Source organism: Mobula hypostoma, chromosome 12 (assembly GCF_963921235.1).
Source record: "Mobula hypostoma chromosome 12, sMobHyp1.1, whole genome shotgun sequence".
NCBI classification, from domain to species: domain Eukaryota; kingdom Metazoa; phylum Chordata; class Chondrichthyes; order Myliobatiformes; family Myliobatidae; genus Mobula; species Mobula hypostoma.
This window is the reverse complement of record NC_086108.1, coordinates 110,745,895-110,764,536: the sequence shown is the minus strand read 5'-3', so window position 1 is coordinate 110,764,536 and position 18,642 is coordinate 110,745,895. Positions and strand designations below refer to the sequence as shown.

At 45.1% G+C, this 18,642-nt stretch overlaps 2 protein-coding genes across 4 annotated transcripts in view; one reads left to right on the top strand and one right to left on the bottom strand.

Moving 5' to 3' along the window:
- Positions 1–11,585, top strand: part of LOC134355063 (guanine nucleotide-binding protein G(I)/G(S)/G(O) subunit gamma-5-like) — a 65,379-nt gene extending 53,794 nt beyond the window's left edge. For all 3 annotated transcript variants that reach the window (XM_063064781.1, XM_063064783.1, XM_063064782.1), the window contains one exon: positions 9,347–11,585. The gene's annotated coding sequence lies outside the window, so the exon portion shown is untranslated. The remainder of the gene's footprint in view (positions 1–9,346) is intronic.
- A 3,358-nt stretch (positions 11,586–14,943) lies between these two features.
- The window catches only part of rpf1 (ribosome production factor 1 homolog), a 42,473-nt gene continuing 38,774 nt past the window's right edge, over positions 14,944–18,642 (bottom strand). Inside the window, exon 9 of the mRNA XM_063065062.1 lies at positions 14,944–15,321. Within this exon, the coding sequence (XP_062921132.1) occupies positions 15,280–15,321 (42 nt within the window). The 3' untranslated portion in view covers positions 14,944–15,279. The remainder of the gene's footprint in view (positions 15,322–18,642) is intronic.

The following is an 18,642-nucleotide window of genomic DNA, read 5'->3' as shown; positions in this document are numbered from 1 at the left end:
ACACTCTGTCTAAAAAAATTCCTCTTCATCTCTGTTCTAAATGGACATCCCACTATTCTGAGGCTGAGTCCTCTGGTCTTACACTCCCCCTCCATAGGAAACTTCCTCTCCACATCCAATCTGTTGAGGTCTTTCAACTTCAGTAAGTTTCAATGAGATCCCCCTGCCCCCATTCTTCTGAATTCCAGTGAGTACAGGCCTAGAGCCGTCAAACACTCCTCATGAGGCAGTGAGAAGTGTAGACAGAGTCCATGGAGGGGAGGCGAGTTTCTGTGACGTGCTGAGCTGTGTCCACAACTCTCTTCAGTTTCTCGCGGTGACATGCAGAGGAGTTGTTGTACCAAGCGGTAAAGCATATAGATAAGGTGCTTTCTAGGATGCATTGATTAAAAACTGGTGAGGGTCAAAGGGCACGTGCCAATTTCTTTAGCTTCCTGAGGAAGTAAAGGCATTGGTGAGCTTTCTTGGTTGTGACACCATGTGATTGGACCAGGACAGGCTGAGACCTGGTGGAATTTAGAACTGAAAAGCATAGATACATAGAACATAGAATAGTACAGCACAGTACAGGCCCTTCGGCCCACAATGTTGTGCCGACCCTCAAACCCTGCCTCCCATATAAGCCCCCACCTTAGATTCCTCCATATACCTGTCTAGTAGTATCTAAGAATCTTTTCCAACAGCTTTCCCACCACAGACATAAGGCTCATTGGTCTATCATTACCCGAACTATCCCTACTACCTTTTTTGAACAAGGGAACAACATTCGCCTCCCTCCAATCCTCCGGTACCATTCCCGTGGACAACGAGGACATAAAGATCCTAGCCAGAGGCTCAGCAATCTCTTCTCTCGCCTCGTGGAACAGCCGGGGGAATATTCCGTCAGGCCCCGGGGACTTATCTGTCCTAATGTATTTTAACAACTCCAACACCTCCTCTCCCTTAATATCAGCATGCTCCAGAACATCAACCTCACTCATATTGTCCTCACCATCATCAAGTTCCCTCTCACTGGTGAATACCGAAGAGAAGTATTCATTGAGGACCTCGCTCACTTCCACAGCCTCCAGGCACATCTACCCACCTTTATCTCTAATCGGTCCTACCTTCACTTCTGTCATCCTTTTTTTCTTCACATAATTGATGAATGCCTTGGGGTTTTCCTTTACCCTACTCGCCAAGGCCTTGTCATGCCCCCTTCTTGCTCTTCTCAGCCCCTTCTTAAGCTCCTTTCTTGCTTCCCTATATTCCTCAATAGACCCATCTGATCCTTGCTTCCTAAACCTCATGTATTCTGCCTTCTTCCTCCTGACTAGATTTTCCACCTCACTTGTCACCCATGGTTCCTTCACCCTACCATTCTTTATCTTCCTCACCAGGACAAATTTATCCCTTACATCCCGCAAGAGATCTCTAAACATCGACCACATGTCCATAGTACATTTCCCTGCCAAAACATCATCCCAATTCACACCCGCAAGTTCTAGCCTTATAGCCTCATAATTTGCCTTTCTCCAATTAAAAATTTTCCTGTCCTCTTTGATTCTATCCTTTTCCATGATAATTATAAAGGCCAGGGAGCGGTAGTCACTGTCCCCCAGATGCTCACCCACTGAGAGATCTGTGACCTGACCCGGTTCATTACCAAGTACTAGATCTAGTATGGCATTCCCCCTGGTCGGCCTGTCCACATACTGTGGCAGGAATCCATCCTGGACACACTTAACAAATTCTGCCCCATCTAAACCCTTGGAACTAATCAGGTGCCAATCAATATTAGGGAAGTTAAAGTCACCCATGATAACAACCCTGTTATTTTTGCACCATTAGGCAGTCAGAATGTATTCCCCAGGGTGGAATTGTCAGATACTAGAGAGCACAGGTTCAAAGGGATTAGGAGTCCTGCATTTTCTCAGTAGCTGTCATATTTTATTCTGCATTATGTTCTGTGTCCTACCTCATAACAAGGCATCCGTTAGTCTTGGGAGACCATGGATCTGCGCCTGGAAACATAGAAACATAGGAAATAGGTGCAGGAGTAGGCCATTCGGCCCTTCGAGCCTGCACCGCCATTTATTATGATCATGGCTGATCATCCAACTCAGAACCCCACCCCAGCCTTCCCTCCATACCCCCTGACCCCCATAGCCACAAGGGCCATATCTAACTCCCTCTTAAATATAGGCAATGAACTGGCCTCAACTGTTTCCTGTGGCAGAGAATTCCACAGATTCACCACTCTCTGTATGAAGAAGTTTTTCCTAATCTCGGTCCTAAAAGGCTTCCCCTCTATCCTCAAACTGTGGCCCCTCCTTCTGGACTTCCCCAACATGGGGAACAATCTTCCTGCATCTAGCCTGTCCAATCCCTTTAGGATTTTATACGTTTCAATCAGATCCCCCCTCAATCTTCTAAATTCCAACGAGTACAAGCCCAGTTCATCTAGTCTTTCTTCATATGAAAGTCCTGCCATCCCAGGAATCAATCTGGTGAACCTTCTTTGTACTCCCTCTATGGCAAGGATGTCTTTCCTCAGATTAGGGGACCAAAACTGCACACAATACTCCAGGTGTGGTCTCACCAAGGCCTTGTGCAACTGCAGTAGTACCTCCCTGCTCCTGTACTCGAATCCTCTGGCTATAAATGCCAGCATACCATTCGCCCTTTTCACCGCCTGCTGTACCTGCATGCCCACTTTCAATGACTGGTGTATAATGACACCCAGGTCTCGTTGCACCTCCCCTTTTCCTAATCAGCCACCATTCAGATAATAATCTGTTTTCCTATTTTTGCCACCAAAGTGGATAACTTCACATTTATCCACATTAAATTGCATCTGCCATGAATTTGCCCACTCACCCAACCTATCCAACTCACCCTGCATCCTCTTAGCATCCTCCTCACAGCTAACACTGCCACCCAGCTTCGTGTCATCCGCAAACTTGGAGATGCTGCATTCAATTCCCTCATCCAAGTCATTAATATATATTGTAAACAACTGGGGTCCCAGCACTGAGCCTTGCGTACCCCACTAGTCACCGCCTGCCATTCTGAAAAGGTCCCGTTTATTCCCACTCTTTGCTTCCTGTCTGCTAACCAATTCTCCACCCACACCAAGGAACCCTCTTGTCCACAAGCCTCCACGTCCAGCACATAATTCTCTGAAACTTCTGCCACCTCCAACGGGGTCCCACCACCAGGCACATCTTTCCCTCGCCCCCACTTTCTGCTTTCCACAGGGATCGCTCCCTCCCCATTGATTTCCCTCCTGGCACTTATCCTTGCAAGCTGAAAAAGGGCTACACCTGCCCCAACACCTCCTCCCTCACTACCATTCAGAGCCCTAAGCAGTCCTTCCAGGTGAGGCAACACTTCACCTGTGAGTCTGTTTGGGTCATTTACTGTGGCCAGTGCTCCCGGTGTGGCCTCCTGTATATCAGTGAGACCCACTGTAGATTGGGAGACCACTTCACCGAGCATCTACGCTCCGTTCGCCAGAACAAGCAGGATCTCCCAGTGGCCACCCATTTTAATTCCACTTCCCATTTCCATTCTGATATGTCCATCCATGACCTCCTCCACTGTCGTGATGAGGCCACTCTTGGGTTGGAGGAACAACACCTTGTATTCTGTTTGGTAGCCTCCAACCTGATGGCATGAACATTGATTTCTCAAACTTCTGGTAATGCCCCCAACCCCCTGTACCCCTTCTCCATTTCCCTCTCTCATTTTATCTCCTTGCCCATCCATCACCTTCCTCTGGAGCTTCTCCCCCTTTTCTTTGTTCCATGGCCTTCTGTCTCTTTCACTAATCAACTTCCCAGCTCTTTACTTCATCCCTCCCCCTCCTGGATTCCCCTCCCCCCAGCTTTAAAATCTACTCCTCAGCTCTTTTTCTCCAGTCCTGCTGGAGGGTCTCGGCCCAAACATCAACCAGTACTTTTTTTCCATAGAGGCTGTCTGGCCTGCTGAATCCCTCCAGCATTTTGTGTGCGTTGCTTGGATTTCCAGCATCTGCAGATTGTCTCTTGTTTCTGGCTATGTGGGAGGGAAGGGTTAGATTGATCTTGGGAACATGGAACAGCAGAGCAACAGGACCTTCAGCTCATCCAGTCTCTTCAAGGACTCATCATCTCATGTTCTCAATATTTATTGCTTTTATTTTGTTCCTGTATTTACTGTGAATGCCCACGAGAAGATGAATCTCAGGGCTGTATATAATGACATATATATACTCCGTTAATAAATTTACTTTGACCTGTGATCCTTTCCACATCCCCTCTATCCAGGCCTTTTGGGTATCAGTAGGCTTCAATGAGATCTTAGACTGTTGACAAGCAATCATCTACCTCCACTTTAAGAAGATACAAATACTCTTGTTTCCAACATCATTTTTTGAGGAAGAGGATTCCAGAGCTTATGAACCTTGTGAAAGGGAAAACTTAGTCCACGCCGACCACCACGCACACCAAGCTAGCCCCAATTTCCTGTGCTCGGACCATATCCCTCTAGGCACTGACCCTCCGTGTACCTGTCCAAGTGTTTGTTAAATGGCACTGTTGTGCCTGTCTCAATCACTTCCTCTGGCAGCTGGTTGCACCTGCTCCCTCGGGTCCCTTTGAGATTTCTTTATTAAGATGCAGGGTGGGGCAGACCAATAAGCTGCATTGCCCAGTAACTCACCTGTTTAACCCCCCCCCCCCCAGTCACAGGACAAGTTACCATGACCAATTGACCTGCTAATTAGCACATGTAGTAGCACCCAGAGGAAACCCATGTGCACACAGGAAGGAACGCAAAAGCTTGCTTAGAGAAGATGTCGGAATTGGACCCTGAACTCTGACTACCTGAGCTGTAATAGCGTTGCGCTAACCTCTACACTGTGGTGGTGCCCTCTCACCCTATATCTACGTTTTTCACTCCCCTACCCTGGGGAAAAGACTGCCTTATCTATAACCATATAACAATTACAGCACAGAAACAGGCCATCTCAGCCCTTCTAGTCCGTGCCGAACTCTTACTCTCATCAAGTCCCACTGACCTGCACTCAGCCCATACCCCTCCATTCCTTTCCTGTCCATATAGCTATCCAATTTAACTTTAAACAACAACATCGAACCTGTCTTGACCACTTCTGCTGGAAGCTCGTTCCACACAGCTACCACTCTCTGAGTAAAGAAGTCCCCCCGCCCAAACTTTTGCCCTTTAACTCTCAACTCATGTCCTCTTGTTTGAATCTCCCCCACTCTATGAGAGGCGACTCTATGTATCTCATTATTTTAAACACTTCTCATTCTCTTACATTCCAAGAGATGAAGGGTAGCCTGGGCAACCTCTCCCTATAACATACTGGCATAGATTAAGTTAACACATAGAAAGTGTATCTTAGATTGGTAAACTGTTATCACAGGATTCAGTGCTCTTAGTCCCAGCTGACCAGTCTACGTCCATGAGACCATAAGGCATTGGAGCAGAATTAGGCCATTCAGCCCATCAATTCTGCTCCATCATTCCTATCATGGCTGATTATCTCTCTCAACCCCATTCTTCTGCCCCCTCCCTATATCCTTTGATGTCCTGACTAATCAAGACTCTATGAACTTCCACTTTAATGAACTTTAACATAGAAACATAGAAAATAGGTGCAAGAGTAGGCCATTCGGCCCTTCGAGCCTGCACCGCCATTTATTATGATCATGGCTGATCATCCAACTCAGAACCCCACCCCAGCCTTCCCTCCATACCCCCTGACCCCCGTAGCCACAAGGGCTATATCTAACTCCCTCTTAAATATAGCCAATGAACTGGCCTCAACTGTTTCCTGTGGCAGAGAATTCCACAGATTCACCACTCTCTGTGTGAAGAAGTTTTTCCTAATCTCGGTCCTAAAAGGCTTCCCCTCTATCCTCAAACTGTAGCCCCTCCTTCTGGACTACCCCAACATCGGGAACAATCTTCCTGCATCTAGCCTGTCCAATCCCTTTAGGATTTTATACGTTTCAATCAGATCCCCCCTCAATCTTCTAAATTCCAACGAGTACAAGCCCAGTTCATCCAGTCTTTCTTCATATGAAAGTCCTGCCATCCCAGGAATCAATCTGGTGAACCTTCTTTGTACTCCCTCTATGGCAAGGATGTCTTTCCTCAGATGAGGGGACCAAAACTGCACACAATACTCCAGGTGTGGTCTCACCAAGGCCTTGTGCAACTGCAGTAGTACCTCCCTGCTCCTGTACTCGAATCCTCTCGCTATAAATGCCAGCATACCATTCGCCTTTTTCACCGCCTGCTGTACCTGCATGCCCACTTTCAATGACTGGTGTATAATGACACCCAGGTCTCGTTGCACCTCCCCTTTTCCTAATCAGCCACCATTCAGATAATAATCTGTTTTCCTATTTTTGCCACCAAAGTGGATAACTTCACATTTATCCACATTAAATTGCATCTGCCATGAATTTGCCCACTCACCCAACCTATCCAACTCACCCTGCATCCTCTTAGCATCCTCCTCACAGCTAACACTGCCACCCAGCTTCGTGTCATCCGCAAACTTGGAGATGCTGCATTCAATTCCCTCATCCAAGTCATTAATATATATTGTAAACAACTGGGGTCCCAGCACTGAGCCTTGCGGTACCCCACTAGTCACCGCCTGCCATTCTGAAAAGGTCCCGTTTATTCCCACTCTTTGCTTCCTGTCTGCTAACCGATTCTCCAACCACACCAATACCTTACCCCCAATACCGTGTGCTTTAAGTTTGCACACTAATCTCCTGTGTGGGACCTTGTCAAAAGCCTTTTGAAAATCCAAATATACCACATCCACTGGTTCTCCCCTATCCACTTTACTAGTTACATCCTCAAAAAATTCTATGAGATTCGTCAGACATGATTTTCCTTTCACAAATCCATGCTGACTTTGTCCGATGATTTCACCACTTTCCAAATGTGCTGTTATCACATCTTTGATAACTGACTCCAGCAATTTCCCCACCACCAACGTTAGGCTAACCGGTCTATAATTCCCCGGTTTCTCTCTCCCTCCTTTTTTAAAAAGTGGGGTTACATTAGCCACCCTCCAATCCTCAGGAACTAGTCCAGAATCTAACAAATTTTGAAAAATTATCACTAATGCATCCACTATTTCTTGGGCTACTTCCTTAAGCACTCTAGGATGCAGACCATCTGGCCCTGGGGATTTATCGGCCTTCAATCCCTTCAATTTACCTAACACCACTTCCCTACTAACATGTATTTCGCTCAGTTCCTCCATCTCACTGGACCCTCTGTCCCCTACTATTTCTGGAAGATTACTTATGTCCTCCTTAGTGAAGACAGAACCAAAGTAATTATTCAATTGGTCTGCCATGTCCTTGCTCCCCATAATCAATTCACCTGTTTCTGTCTGTAGGGGACCTACTTTTGTCTTTACCAGTCTTTTCCTTTTTACATATCTATAAAAGCTTTTACAGTCAGTTTTTATGTTCCCTACCAGTTTTCTCTCATAATCTTTTTTCCCCTTCCTAATTAAGCCCTTTGTCCTCCTCTGCTGAACTCTGAATTTCTCCCAGTCCTCAGGTGAGCCACTTCCTCTGGCTAATTTGTATGCTTCTTCTTTGGAATTGATACTATCCCTAATTTCTCTTGTCAGCCACGGGTGCACTACCTTCCTTGATTTATTCTTTTGCCAAACTGGGATAAACAATTGTTGTAGTTCATCCATGCAACCTTTAAATGCTTGCCATTGCATATCCACCGTCAATTCTTTAAGTGTCATTTGCCAGTCTATCTTAGCTAATTCATGTCTCATACCTTCAAAGTTACCCCTCTTTAAGTTCAGAACCTTTGTTTCTGAATTAACTATGTCATTCTCCATCTTAATGAAGAATTCTACCATATTATGGTCACTCTTACCCAAGGGGCCTCTCACAACAAGATTGCTAATTAACCCTTCCTCATTGGTCAAAACCCAGTCCAGAATAGCCTGCTCTCTAGTTGGTTCCTCGACATGTTGGTTCAAAAAACCATCCCGCATACATTCCAAGAAATCCTCTTCCTCAGCACCTTTACCAATTTGGTTCACCCAATCTATATGTAGATTGAAGTCACCCATTATAACTGCTGTTCCTTTATTGCACACATTTCTAATTTCCTGTTTAATACCATCTCCGACCTCACTACTACTGTTAGGTGGCCTGTACACAACTCCCACCAGCGTTTTCTGCCCCTTAGTGTTACGCAGCTCTACCCATATCCATTCCACATCTTCCCGGCTTATGTCCTTCTTTTCTATTGCGTTAATCTTTTCTTTAACCAGCAACGCCACCCCACCTCCTCTTCCTTCATGTCTATCCCTCCTGAATATTGAATATCCCTGAACGTTGAGCTCCCATCCCTGGTCACCCTGGAGCCATGTCTCTGTGATCCCAACTATATCATAATCATTAATAACAATCTGCACTTTCAATTCATCCACCTTATTACGAATGCTCCTTGCATTGACACACAAAGCCTTCAGGCGCTCTTTTACAACTCTCTTAGCCCTTATACAATTATGTTGAACAGTGGCCCTTTTTAATGCTTGCCCTGGATTTGTTGGCCTGCCACTTTCACTTTTCTCCTTAGTACTTTTTGCTTCTACGCTCACTTTACACCCCTCTGTCTCTCTGCACTGGTTCCCAGCCCCCTGTTGTGAACTAACCTCCTCACGCCTAGCCTCTTTAATTTGATTCCCACCCCCCAATCATTCTAGTTTAAAGTCACCTCAGTAGCCCCTGCTAATCTCCCTGTCATACTTTCCTCCATAGTCATCTGTTGCACACATTAACCACCCTCTGGCTACAGAAATTCCTCCTCATCTCTCTTCTAAATGGACATCCCTCTGTTCTGAGGCTGTGCCCTCTGGTCCTAGACTCCCCCACCATGAGAAACATCCTCTTCACATCTACTCTGTCCAGGCCTTTCTAAAATGCCGTCCAAAGGGCCACAGCCCAAAACGTCAACTGTTTATTCCTCTCCGTAGACTCTGCCTTACCTGCTGTTCCTCCAGCATTTTGTGTGTGTTGCTTTGGATTTTCAACATCTGCAGCCTTTCTTTATGATTTGCCTTTCAATATTCAATAGGGTTGCAATGAGATTCCCCCACCCCTCGCCATTCTTCTAAACCCTTGAGTACAGGCTCAGAGCCATCAAATGCACCTCGTATGTTAACCTTTTTATTCTTGGGATCATTCTTGTGAACCTCCTCAGGACCCTCTCCAATGCCAGCACATCCCAAAATTGCTCTCAATAGTCCAAAAGTACTCTGACCGATGCCTTATAATTTATTTTCTCCTCATTGCAGGTACTTTTGGGTCTTCAATGGGAAATTTGTCCTTGACGCATGGTTCTGAAAATAATGAAGATGTTTACACTAATCTTGATTCTCGGTGGCCTTCAAACCAACAGACAAGCCGTGTTGGATCTTTCTGAAAATCTCTTGTAATCTGTGCCAACTCTCCATACTGTCATTTTTTTTTAAATTGTCCTTTGATACTGATTTAAACCTCACTTGTTGCTTCATTCTGGTACTGTAGTTACAATATTAGTAGCTTGGGTGTAATGCTATTTCTAAAAACTTTGTACACTTGTAATGACATTGTAATAAATATCTAAATATTGTGGTTAAAACCATTTTGATACTTTATATACTAGTGTGCAAGATTGAATGCTCTTCCCAACACACCAGATACCACTCCCAAGGTTTCAAAAGCACCCTAGCGAGGTTCAGTATTGATCATGTTAATTTGTCCAAGGCTTTCATCTGACAAAAGTGTAATAGTTGAGATTCATTGAAAGAGCTGTAATTTGAAACTGTCTTGAGACATGCAACTTTTACAGTATTGTTTTGAAGGCAGCTCAACTTTGTTATTCATTATTAACAGAGTACAGGCCATTCGGCCCACCATGTTGTGCCAAACCGTTAACCTACTCACCCCCATAGCCCTCCATTTTTTCTACCATTGACGTGTCTCTTAAATGTCCCAAATGTATCTGCCTCTACCACCACCCCAGGCAGAGCATTCCACACATCCACCATTTTGTGTATTTTTTAAAAAACCTGCCTCGGAAATCTCCCCATACTTTCCTTGAATCACCTTAAAATTTTGCCCCCTTGTGTTAGCCATTTCCACCCTGGGGGAGGGGAGTGGGGAAGACCTATGCTTCTCAGCATCTTATACACCTCTATCAAGTCGCCTCTCATCTTTCTTCTCTCCAAAGAGAAAAGCCCTAGCTCACTCAACCTGTCCTCATAAGAGAAGCTCTCCAACCCAGGCAGCACCCTGGCAAATTTCCTCTCACCCTCTCTAAAGCTTCCACATCCTTCCTATAGTGAGGTAAGCAGTGGCCTTGCGACACACAAATGGGTTACAGCATTGCCATCTACTTCGTGGCATTTAGTCATGTTGGGTCAACACGGTGACGTAATGGTTCATATAACATTACAGTGGCAGCAAACCGGGATCAATTCTGCCGCAGTCCATAAGGAGATTGTATCTTCTCCCAATGACTGCGTGCTTCCTCCCTCATTCTAAAGACATGGTTGATTTATTTATTTATTTATTAAGATACCGCTCAGAATACGCCCTTCCCAACCTTCAAGCTGCGACACCCAGCGACCCTCAATTAAACCCTAGCCTAATCGCCAGACAATTTACACTGACCAAGTATTCTACCAACCAGCATGTCTTTGGACTGTGGGAGGAAACAGGAGCACCTGGAGGAAAGCCACATGGTTATGGGGAGAACGTACAGACTCCTTACAGACAGTTTCTGGAGGTTAATTTGTCACATGGGTGCAATTGGAAGGCACGGGCTCATTGGACCAGAAGGGCCCATTACCATGCTGCATCTCCCAAAAAAAAGAAATACAGAAACAAAGATCCGAGGCGACAGGTTTAAAGGGACAATCAGGCAAGGCTTTTTCACACAAAGGGCAGTGTGTGTTTGGAATGAGCTGCCAGCAATAACGGTTAAAGTGGGCACGTTAGCTTGTTGGGTCAGAGGGGTCTGATACCATGGTATATCTTTCTATATTAGAAAGTTCACTGGTTCTGAGGAAAGTACGTAAGATGTGCAAGGTCTTATTCTGTCAGTCAAGTATTCAAACTTAGGAGGTTTGGCATAAAGCCACAACTATTTGGAATCTTAATCCCTGGTATATGCAGTACTTAATCAATTCAAAATGGGCATAATGTGGTTCCACTGTTGACTTACAGTCTTGTTTAGTATTATTGCAGTGTAGGCTAGTCCAAGAATCTAAATCTTTCAATAAACTTTTTTAAATGTGCAGATTAGGAGTGACTGGCAAACTAATTTTATGGCAGTTCTCATCCTGAATTAGTGAGGTAACAAATAGAGTAAAGTATTGTATTAAATTGATCTTTTGCATGGCATTGCGTTTTTGAAACATTTGATTCTGAATCATTTTGTGACCTGTATCTCAGCCTTATCTTTTTTGTGTGGTTCTCATGTAAAGAAACATCAGTCTTTCTCTTTTTGTAAGCAACAAGCATTCCAGATCAGAAATAAAGGTTCTTCCTATTCAGTGTCTGGCAAACAATTCATAACCTGCACAGAACTGTACAGGCAGAAAACGCTAGAAAAACAGCAGGTCAGGCAGCATCTACGGCGAGGAATAAACACTCAACGTTTCAGGCTGAGACCCTTCATCAGTACCGGGAAAGGAAGAAGGAAGATGCTGGAATAATAGAAGTGAGAAGTCAATCTGGCAGGTGATAGGAAAGACTAGGTGAAGGGGGGGGGGTGGTTTGAAGTAACGAGCTGGGAGGGTCATACATGGAAAAGGTAATGACCAAAGAAGTAATCTAATGGGAGAGGAGAATGGACTAAGGGAGAAGGGGAAGGAGAAGGGACACCAGAGGAAGGTGTAAGGCTGTGAGAAGAAGCAAGAGGCCAGGGTGGGAAACTGAAGAAAGAAGGGGAAGGGGATAAAGACTAGCAGTTGTTTACTCTGTCAGCCATGGGCTCATTGTTAAAGCCAATCAGAATCAGATGTATTATCACTGATATGTTGTGAAGTTTGCTTTATGCCGGCAGCACAGAGCAAGACAAAAAATTACTGTAAGTTACAAAAAGTAAATAGTGCGAAAGAAGAATATTGAGGTAGTGTTCATGGCAGCTCAAAAATCTGATGTTGGAAGGGAAGAAGCTGTTTTCTAAAATGGTGTGAGTTCCTCCTCCCTGCTGCTAGCAACGAGAGGGTGACATACCCCTGACTGCTGAGGGTCCTTACTGATGGATGCCACCTTTTGAAGATGTTTTTGGTAGTGGGAAGACTAATGCCTATGATGGTACTGGCTGAGATTACAACCCTCTGTAGCTTAACCGGAATGGGGAATGGTGATAAAAAGGGCTAGGGAGACAAATTACCGGAAGTTGGAGAAGTCAATGTTCATGGTGCAAACAACAGGAATTCTGCAGATGCTGGAAATTCAAGCAACACACATCAAGTTGCTGGTGAACGCAGCAGGCCAGGCAGCATCTGTAGGAAGAGGTGCAGTCGACGTTTCAGGCCGAGACCCTTCGTCAGGACTAACTGAAGGAAGAGCTAGTAAGAGATTTGAAAGTGGGAGGGGGAGGGGGAGATCCAAAATGATAGGAGAAGACAGGAGGGGAAGGGATGGAGCCAAGAGCTGGACAGGTGATTGGCAAAAGGGATATGAGAGGATCATGGGACAGGAGGTCCGGGGAGGGGGGAAAGTCCAGAGGATGGGAAAGGGGTATAGTCAGAGAGAAAAAGGAGAGAGAAAGAATGTGCGTATATAAATAAATAACGGATGGGGTACGAGGGGGAGGTGGGGCATTAGCGGGAGCTGCAAGTTCGATGGCCACAGGCAGGAACAACCTCCCGTGCCGCCCAGTGTTGTATCTCGGTGGAATATGGCCGAAGTCCAACAGTAAAAAGTTCAATATCCGGTCTACAAACACGTTCCTCGATCATAATATGACCTGGATTGCACCATCTGTTGTTAACCAGAACAGTAAGCACCCAACTCCTTTACGCTTACCGCCCTCAGTGCACTTCCGGTCAGCCGGAACGGTCTGGAAGCCTTCCATGGAGAAGTTTTGATCGGGTGGCAGAGGAGTGCCGGGGCAGGGGCGGCACAGATGGAGATACATCCAGCAGAGCACAGGGCAAGGTTATTTGATTATAAACAATTGGTTTATTGATTATAGAATGCCCCCCTGTTGCTTCCCACCCCTCCCCTCTCTCTTCCCCTTTTCCCAACCACGATTCACCCCTCCCTGCCCCCTGCCCACTCTCAGTCCACAACAGACCCAAATCAGAATCAGGTTTATCATCATTCACACATCATGAAATTTGCTTTTCCTTTGTGGCAGCAACACAGTTCAATACATAAAATTACTACAGTACTGTGCAACCATCTTAGGCACCCTATAGCTATATATATGTCCTAAGACTTTTGCACAGTACAACATTTCAGTGATAATAAATCTGACTCTGATTCACGTCCTCTGGGAGCATTCTGTGTGGAAAAACCTTCCCCTCAGATATTCTCCCCACTCACCTTAAAGCTGTGTCATCTGGTTCTTGACACTCCCGTCCTGGGGTAAAGGACTGACTCTCTATCCAATCTATGCCTCTTTCACGTCACCTCTCAGTCTCCTCTGTTCCAATGAGAACCATCCCAGCCTCGCCAATGATTCAAGGTTCCACTTAATATCAGAGATTATATACAGAATACAACCAAAAATTCTTACACTTGGCAGACATCCACGAAACCGAACAAAACCCTCCCCAAGAATGAGTGATAGAAAAACATTAGAACCCCAAAGCCCTCCAACCCCACTACGCACACAAGCAGTAAAGCATCAACCCTCCCTCCTACCCCTCCCCTATTTGTTCCAGCAGGAAGCATCATCCCCCCCCCCACCACACAAGCAATAGCTAAGCCCCTGAAGAAACCATGATCTAGATAAAATCGATAACACAGCAGTTTGACATCCCACAGGCTCTCTCTCACTAATGAGAGGCATCACTCCTACCACAGTGAAAGGGGAAACCAACAGCTCACTGCTTCAATGTTACATTCTGCAGGGGGGGGGGAGAGGGAGAGGTCGAGTGCAGAAGCCTCTGACAGACGCACCCGTTTTTTTTAATGTTCCAATCTCCTGTGACATTTCAGTAGGCGACACTGATGAGTGATCAATTGCCCACAGGGTCTGTACCATGAAGGCGCATGTTATAACCAATAGCTCTCCACTCCGGGTCCCATCCTGGTGAATCTCATCTGTACAGTCTCTATTGCTACACAACCTCCTGTAGTGTGGAGACAAGAACGGTATACAATGTTCTTTAAGTGCAGACTAACCAGCGTTTCATACAACTGCAATGGTAGCGTAGTGCTTTACGGCACCAGCAATTGTGTTTTAATTCCCACCACTGTCCGCAAGGAGTTTACATGTTCTCCCCGTAACCATGTGGGTTTTCTCCGGGTGCTCCGGTTTCATCCCGTGTACTAAACACGTATGGATTAGTAGGTGTTCGTGAGTTGTGGGCCCGTTACATTGGGACCAGAAGCAAGGCGACATTTGCGGGCTGCCCCCAGCTCATAGAGTCACAGAACACTACATCACAGAAGCAGGCCCTACAACCCATCCAGTCCATGCCAAACCATTAATCTTCCTGGTCCCATCAACCTGCACCCAGGAAGAAGGGAGATAGGGGAAAAATTACCTTAAGTCAGAGAAATCAATCTTGCAATCAATTCCACATCCACCACTTCCAATGGCAGGTCATTTCACACTCACACCACCCTCTGAATGAAGTTGTTTCCCCCTCATTTCACCTTTCACCCGTAACCCATGTTTAAGAACAAAGCTGTTTTAAAGTAAACCTGCATTTGCCCAACACACACTAACAATTCTGGTAGCGTATATTCAAATGAATGATTTAATTGATTTAAACCTACAGTCCTTCTACAAAACAGTAATTATAAGGTATTCTTTATATTTGAAGAACAAGTACACCCCAGCGAGAAACTTCCAAATTTGGGAGTTTAGTTCTCTTTAGCAGAAACTTTACAAGGAAGTCAGCATTCTGAGATGTCGTTCTTCTTCAAGCACTGTTACAGCCTCAGTTCATGCCAGTCTTGTGTGAAAATGATGAGACTGTGTTGCTAGTCTTCAGATTATCCAAAATACTTAAGGTGTAGCAACAGTTGGTGTATCCAGTCCTGTTTGAGTCCTGCATTACAGGTGGAATTTCCTGCGGCTTGTGTCCATTTCGTGACGCTTAAGAGTAATAGAGAATAAAAGTCAAGAACTGCATTCAGTAAAAGAGCACACATACATTCAGTGATCTGTCCATTAACCCCAATCAGTGGTAGAGACTCTGTTTCAGCAAGTGTCAAATGTACCCGCTCACTGAAAGCTGCTCCCCCATGGGAGGTGGGGGTTGGCCCATGTAAGGAGCATTGCATCCTTTCAAGTTCAAGTTTAATTGTCATACATAAATAGCTGTGATACAGCCAAACAGAACAGCATTACTCTTGGGCCAAGGTGCAAAACGCAGAACCAACCATCATACACAGCACAAGGCACATATAAAATAGCAGTAAAAAAAAATCACGTATTAAATAGCTGTTTAGCTGATGATGTCACAGCATGCTGGAGTTTAAACCCAGTGCGCGGAAACCATGTGGCTTCTTTTTGCTCTCCTGGTTGCCGTGAGCTGGGGGTTGGCGCCATGGAAACAGTAAACAATGGAGGTGTGCTGCAGTAAAGAGGGCTCAGATGCACACTTTAGGTAAGTATTTGTAACTGAGTGTAGCTTGAATGTTTTGTGTCTGTTTTGTCCTGTAAATAAATAGAAACATAGAAACATAGAAAATAGGGGCAGGAGTAGGCCATTCGGCCCTTCGAGCCTGCACTGCCATTTATTATGATCATGGCTGATCATCCAACTCAGAACCCTGTACCAGCCTTCCCTCCATACCCCCTGACCCCCGTAGCCACAAGGGCCATATCTAACTCCCTCTTAAATATAGTCAATGAACTGGCCTCAACTGTTTCCTGTGGCAGAGAATTCCACAGATTCACCACTCTCTGTGTGAAGAAGTTTTTCCTAATCTCGGTCCTAAAAGGCTTCCCCCTTATCCTCAAACTGTGACCCCTCGTTCTGGACTTCCCCAACATCGGGAACAATCTTCCTGCATCTAGCCTGTCCAATCCCTTTAGGATTTTATACGTTTCAATCAGATCCCCCCTCAATCTTCTAAATTCCAACGAGTACAAGCCCAGTTCATCCAGTCTTAGTTAACCTATCTACCGTTAACGAGTGTCTTCTGTCCCACTTGCAGAACCCGCAAACCTAATTTCACAGCACACACTCATCCTTCAACATCTCTACTAATAGAATGTTCGAACTCTACACTATTCTAGCCTCAAAGGATCACTGACACACACTAGAACACATAAAGCAATGGACAGTATTTTCTTCATCAGTTTCAGACAGTGTGATCTTTACTGTAGAGGACACAGACAGTGGACAGTCCATTCACAGAGAGTTTTCTGAGTGGTTGCATCACTGTCTGGAATGGAGGGGTCACTGCACAGGAGCGGAAAAGGCTGCAGAAATTGTAAACTCAGCAAGCTGCATCACGGGTACTTGCCTATACAATACCATCTTCAAAAGGTGATGCCTCAAAAGGGGGGCATCCATCATTAAGGACCCCCATCACCCATACCATGCCATGCCCTTTTCTCATTGCTATCAAGGAGGTTTTGCAGGAGCCTGAAGACACACATTCAACATTTCAAGAACAGTTTCTTCGCTTCCACCATCAGATTTCTAAATGCACAGTGAACCCATGAATATTACCTATTTATTTTTATTCAATGCACCCTTTTGACACTACTTATTGTAATACTTAAGTTCTTATATTATTCTGTATTGCATTGTACTGTTGCTGCAAAACAACACATTTCACGACATATGCCGGTAATATTAAATCTAATTCTGAGTTCAAAACTAAATAATAAATTCCTGCCAATAAAATAGAAAACATCAGTAACCCAAAAGAGAAACTGAAAATGCTGGAAATACTGAGCAGGTCAAACAGCACCTTGGAGACCAGAAGCTAAATTACTTGGTCATTTCTGATCAGAAAATGGTATAAATAATACAGCTCTTCTCAATCGCTAAGTATGCTTCAGTTCTAGGACCAGAGGGCACAGCCTCAGAATACAGTAACATCTCTTTAGAACAGAGGTGAGGAGGAATTTCTTTAGCCAGAGGATGGTGAATTTATTGCCGCAAATGACTGTGGAGACTAGGTCAATGGGTATATTTAAAGCAGAAGTTGATAGGTTCTTGATTAGTCAGGGAGTCAAAAGTTACAGGGCGAAGTGTTGAGGCAGAGGCGGAGCATTGCCGTGGACTGTTCCAAGCCCTGATCAAAAGGAGGGTTGTTGGGCATGAAGTCACAACCCCACCCCACAAAATCCAGAACAGAAGAAATACCAACAGAAGTTCCAAAAACCTCAACCCTGGAAGAGAAATGATCTTCGATGGGCTACACCTGGGGACAATCTGAAAGACTGACCCAGAACAGAGGTCTCTGGCGAGCTGCTGTTGGCGACCTGTGTGTCAGCAGGAGTAAGATAGAATGATGGAGCAGAATCGATGGGCCAAATGGCCCAATTCTGCTCCATCCCTTATGGCGTTATTATAAATACGTAATCAGCCTGACAACAATAAATAACCATTAAATATCATTCTAACAGCATCTGATATTTTGATTTGAAATGCTACATGGAAAATTAGACGCTCCAATAGATTATAGAAATAGCTATAACAGGGGTCCCCAACCTTTTTTGCACCGCAGACCTGTTTAAAATTGCGAACCGGCCGACCGGGGGTGGGGGGGTGGTGTTCAAGTAGGGTTAAACTCACCTCAACATATCTTTTACAGTTAGGGTTGCCAATTTTCTCACTCCCAAATAAGGGACAAAAGTAGCAGTCAAATCCCGGGACACTTTACCCCAGGAAAGACTACCATGACCATGAAGCCTTGAGCGGGTACCTGCGTGCGCATGCATAACATGCGTGTAGCCGTGCGCATGCGTGTATGTGCCGATTTTTTTCCCCACAAATCCGTTTTGCCTTCATCTTCCCGGCTATACTGTACATACATTATTTCTACTTTATATAAGCTATGTATTTATCATATCATTCCTGCTTTCACTATATGTTAGCGTTATTTTCAGTTTTATGTGTTATTTAGTATGATTTGGTAAGTTATTTTTTGGGTCTGGGAACACTCAAAAATTTTTCCCATATAAATTAATGGTAATTGCTTCTTTGCTTCACGCCATTTCGGCATGAAAGGTTTCATAGGAACGCTCTACCTTAGCAGGGGAAATATGGGACAAACCAACTTAGCCCAATATACGGGATGTCCCGGCGAATACGAGACAGTTGGTAACCCTATGTTCAAGTTCAACAGTGCGTGACAGGGAATGAGGAAAGGTGCAGCTGACTCATATCGTTTCCTCGCGGCCCGGTAGCACATGCCCTGCGGCCCGGTTCCGGCCCGCGGCCCGGTGGTTGGG